At 38.2% G+C, this 5,000-nt stretch overlaps 1 protein-coding gene across 2 annotated transcripts in view; it reads left to right on the top strand.

The window, feature by feature from the left end:
* LOC138000798 (uncharacterized G-patch domain protein DDB_G0278987-like) overlaps positions 1-5,000 on the top strand; it is an 11,347-nt gene that overhangs the window by 2,795 nt on the left and 3,552 nt on the right. For both annotated transcript variants that reach the window (XM_068847449.1, XM_068847448.1), the window contains exons 2-3: positions 2,407-2,558; positions 4,757-5,000. The exon at positions 4,757-5,000 is cut by the window's right edge and continues 316 nt beyond it. In XM_068847449.1, coding sequence (XP_068703550.1) covers positions 2,407-2,558; positions 4,757-5,000 — 396 coding nt within the window. The remainder of the gene's footprint in view (positions 1-2,406; positions 2,559-4,756) is intronic.

Genomic DNA, 5,000 nt, shown 5'->3' with positions numbered 1-5,000 from the left:
AGCCGTCGAAATTAAGTGTGTTCGGTATTTATATTAGTCGCACTTAGGCCCGTTCGGTATTTATATTAGTCGCACTTAGGCCCGTTCTTTTCTCTAGCAAGGTATTCAGTTTTGAATATCTTCTTAAGATGTGTGAGAAAGATGATGAGGCTTGCAGCAGTAGATTTCTGTCTACAGTGAAAAATAGTCTGCTTTGCTATTATTGTGGGAGGCGCGGTGGCCTCATGGTTAGTGCGCTCAACTCCGGATCGAGTGGTCTGGGTTCAGGTCCTGGCCAGGGACGTTGTGTTGTGTTCTTGGGCAAGACACTTTACTCTCACGGTTCCTCTCTCCACCCAGGTTTATAAATGGGTACTGGCGAAGTTAATGCTGGGGGTAACCCTGTGATGGATTGGCATCCCATCCAGGGGGGAGTAGAAATACTCCTACTCGCTTCATGCTACAGAAACCGGACATAAGTTCCGGCCTGGTGGGTCTTCTAGGCTCGTGGCAGACTTTACTTTACTTTTTCTATTAAGATAATAATATGATTCAAGAGAATAAAGTGGCTCTTACCGGTAATCTCAAACAAACCAAACATAATATTAACTTGGTAAGTTTGATCAGGAAAAGTATCAATTCCACGTTTGTGTAGCAAGCTAGAGATTTCTATCCAAAACATTCCAGAGAATTGACAAAATACAAAGGAATGTTCGGGGTTTCCTCGTCCTTACCACAAAAGGTGCGTAAAGGTGATTCAACCAGTTTGAGCTTGCTTCATTTTGCATAAGTAAATAACATTCTATTCAAGATTTTATACTGAAAATCTCTCATATATGTATCTAATGCAACTTGGAAGGGCAAACTGTGGATCTTATTCCACACTAGCTCAGAATCGGGAAGCATTTCATGAAATCTAGATAGTGCTGTAGGGATTTCACGCACATCAGACACATGGGCTTCATACACTTATTTTTTAGTATCTATATCTGATACTGAGACTTTTGCAGAATTTAGCACCAAGGTAAACTCAAGTGTGTCAAAAGGGGGGGTAAGTGAAATCGTCTCAAATTTCACCATTTTTTTCCATTTGATAGGAATAGCATCTAATAACCCATGCCAGGAGAGGAAATTCTTGGACTGAACCCCTTTAAGAGCTCTGCAAATCCGCCCACGTATAAAAAGTTCCATCTGCCTTAATTAATCATATCAGAAATTCTATGCACACCAGCCTCAACTAAATCTAAGCAATAACATGATTTTTGTTAAGGAGTATGTTCTTATTGTTCCAAACAATCTCATTCAAAATATCCTCGCTTTTATCAGGCATGATCGTACTGAAATTAGACCATAATGACAGGCATTCATTGTAAAAAGGGCTAATTTTTATAGGAAGGTCCCTAATATTCAAGCAGTGCAGTTCAAGTGTAATACCAGTGCAGATTGCACATCGAAATTCTAGATTATGATTGGCTAATAAACAATAGGGTTTGGTCAGAACCAATCAAATCTTTTGTTTTCAAATCAAGCGCGCGCCCTGGATGGCGCAATTTTTCCCTGATTGCGTGATACGAGTGAGTTTCTTCTGCTTAAACATCTCGCATTTTTTCACGTATATTATTATGGTCGTCTTTGAAAAAATTTACTAGTGCTTATTATTTGAAATTGCACTTGAAATCATGTGATTACCTAGATGCAAAGGTTCTCCGACCGGCCTTGAAAGTACATCTTAAACAAATTTCTAGTCAGCAGCATAGTCCAGGTCCACCTAACATTTGAAAAAAGACAACTTTTTAGAGATTCCAAATGTATCATTTTAAGAGCCCCATTTCAATATATTATTATATAAACACCAATGAAATACCAAGTGACCTTTCGTGCAAAAACATGATATCTTCACACATGAAAAGATCACTGTTGTTATGGTTACATATAAAAATCGTGCCTTTCAATGCATTTTGTGAAATGATTTAGTATTTCATTGGTGTTTATAAAATAAACAGAATATTACATGGCCACTTAGAGATACGAAATTTCTCTTCTCGTGTTGAAGAATATTTCACTCGTTCACTGCGCTCACTCATGAAATATTCTTCAACACTCGAAGAGGAATTTCGTATCTCCGCGCAGCCATATAATATCCTCTGTATATTAGAGATTGGGATAGATAAAATGAAGGATTGATCTTTGCGTGGTCTCAATGTTCTACAATATTTTTATGAGCTTAAACCCACATCATTCTGTTGTAAATAGATCAATTATAATTATTCGTTATTTGTTTGGATGAATGAACTTGATGAAATTAATTGACATGGTTATTGACAAAAGAAGTATTTTTGCTTCATTTCCACCTTTGTAGAGTGCAGCAGTATGTACTGTTACTGTTGGGAAACTACAACACCAATATTTTCTTCTGATTTTTTACAGGACTCTTTCTGTAAAATCAATTCGAGAAGAATTCCTTAAGCATAGGAGAATAGAGAGCCTGGAGGCAGAGGAAAAGGAGCTGTTTAAAAAGGTTGTGCATGATGTTTATACTCTTTATGTCAACAAACACAAAGAGCCAAATGGCAATCAAGGTATACAGTTTTGTCTGTGTCATAATGTGTATTAAATTTACAGTATGTTGATACTCCAGGCTCAATTAATTTTGTCTTCTCACCGCGTTTTGGATTATTCTTTCAAATTACCAGTTTCAATGAATAGCCAACTCGTGCCCTCCCTCAATTTGAGCTTATTGATGTTATAATGTTTTTTTTTAAAACATGTATGGCCTGGAAAATACCTGTTCCCATTTGTTTACCAAATTTAAGTCCTGTTAGATGGGGTTAATGCTTTGGTGCGCAATAAAAGACAATACACACAACTTGGGCGTAAACGAGGGGCAGGGAATGTACTGGCAAGGCACGGATAATACCCACCGCCGGTATGGACCATGGTATGGATGAGGGGCCTCGGCAACAAGCCGAGGGGGTGCCTCATGCCTGTATTGCAAGGCGGGCATAGTGGCTGGCATAATGTCCTGGGGCCAAGTTAACCCAGTCCAGCAAAGAAACAATATGCCCCCTCCCTAACGGGGCTTCAGCACAGGGCTGAAGGGGTGCCGCAGGCAGCAATTGCCCGCCCATATTTTATTAAGGAGAGCTATTAAATAGGTTACAGAAGCTCATAAGGAAAAAATAAAATAAAGTAAAATACAAGAGAACCAGAAAGCAAAACGGCGGGAGGGAGGGATTAAATTGCTGAACGGAAAAAACAGAACTAGTTGAGCTGTGGAAATGTCAAACTGAGAAGGCTCGCATGGCGGGATCAATGAAAGAGCCAAATAAGGTAGTCACGTGATGGGAAGTCACGCTCTCCTCCCAGGCGCTGCCCAGTATTTGCTTACCAGCATTAACATCTATTTTATTCTAATATATCATTTAATACGTGGATAAGTGACCCCATGCTGTACACTCTGGGGAGCCAGCTTGTGCATTGGGCAAGAACTATGCCTTCCTCCTCTGTGATTGTCTGGTGGGCTGACTTATAGTTGATCTCAACCTGACTCTATATTTTCCTCCCTGATCAAACTCATAGCTAATTATGTACAGTACATCTGGCTGTGGTGCTGTCTGTACTCTGACATCAAACAAAGCAGCTGCCAGTGGCACCATATCTAAAATATGCTTTTGGCATGATGTTGTGAGCTGTACCCTTCACAATTTAGTCCCTGAGACTGCAAGAAAGGGTTATTAGCATAGCTATCTACATTGTATTCTATTCTACTGTATCTGTTCTATAACTGTTAATTTCTGCGATTAATTAAAAGGAACCTCCACTCCAAGTCATGAATAATTTGAAACCCAACAAAATAATGTTAGCAAGCAAATTGGTTTGACAATTCTTTTTGTTTGTATCGAAAAAAATAAAGAATTTCAGAATCACTTAGGCACCTTTCAATGTTAAGTTAGGGATTTTGAATATTTTTTTAAAGAAAATGTCACAATCACCACCCCATGCCCAACCCCCCCTTCCCTGGGATTAACATTGATAGGTGCCTTATTTTCACTTTCAAATTTCCTGGGTGCGGCCATCTCAAATAATTGTTATGTGTTACAGCTGCCCTTATTGTTTTCACACAAAGAGCTTTTGTTTTCAAAACAATAGAGCAACCAGTACATGTCACTATAATAATTATTCAAGATGGCAGTGCCCGGGAAGTTTGAAAACCAAAACATGCATATTTGAAGTTCATTTATTTTGGATACAAATGCTTTCACTGCAAAAGGTTAGATCAATTTTGATTGTAAACGTTATGTTCTGTGGTTTTAAAGTTTTTTTTGTGTTAGTGGAGGTTCCGTTTTAAGCTGTTATGTTATACATGTAAGAGACTACCATTGTTATGTATTCACCACCTGCACGCCATGTTGGATCACAAGTCAAGCAGCGTGGTTTAGTATGATTGGTCAAGACTACAACTACAACAAACAATAACTGTAGGTGGGATACAATAAGTCCAGCGGTATATGACAACCATCTTAAAAACCTTCTAACTGGATAAAACAGAGACCAATTATTGTAAGGGCCAAATCTTATCATTAACTCTTTTCTCACAATATGACGACAATCGTGAGGTAGCAGGTAAAAAGAGAAAAAAGTGAAATCACACACACAAATAAGAACACATAAGAAAAAAACGATACCCCTGCAAGGTATTGAAATTTTTGTGCCGTTCACAACAAAAGTGAACAATAAATTATAATAATACTGTTTTTATATTGTGTTTGCATGTCAGAATCAGAAGATGAAGAATCTCAGACATCTGAAAGTGATGATAAAACAGAATCTTTTTCATCTTCAAGTCCAACAAAAAAGAAAAGAAAGATTGAAAGTGACAGTGAGTCTGACAATGAAACAACTGGCAATGATTCATACCGAGATTGTAGGGGTAACAACAACAATTATTTAGACTCCAGTAAACAGCAGAAAAATAAGAATGATTCATTGAAGCCAGAGCAAACCAAGATTGAGCCTGGTAA

The sequence above is a fragment of the Montipora foliosa genome, chromosome 4 (genome assembly GCF_036669935.1).
Source record: "Montipora foliosa isolate CH-2021 chromosome 4, ASM3666993v2, whole genome shotgun sequence".
NCBI classification, from domain to species: domain Eukaryota; kingdom Metazoa; phylum Cnidaria; class Anthozoa; order Scleractinia; family Acroporidae; genus Montipora; species Montipora foliosa.
The sequence above is the reverse complement of the archived record's forward strand: the minus strand, read 5'-3'. Positions and strand labels throughout refer to the sequence as shown.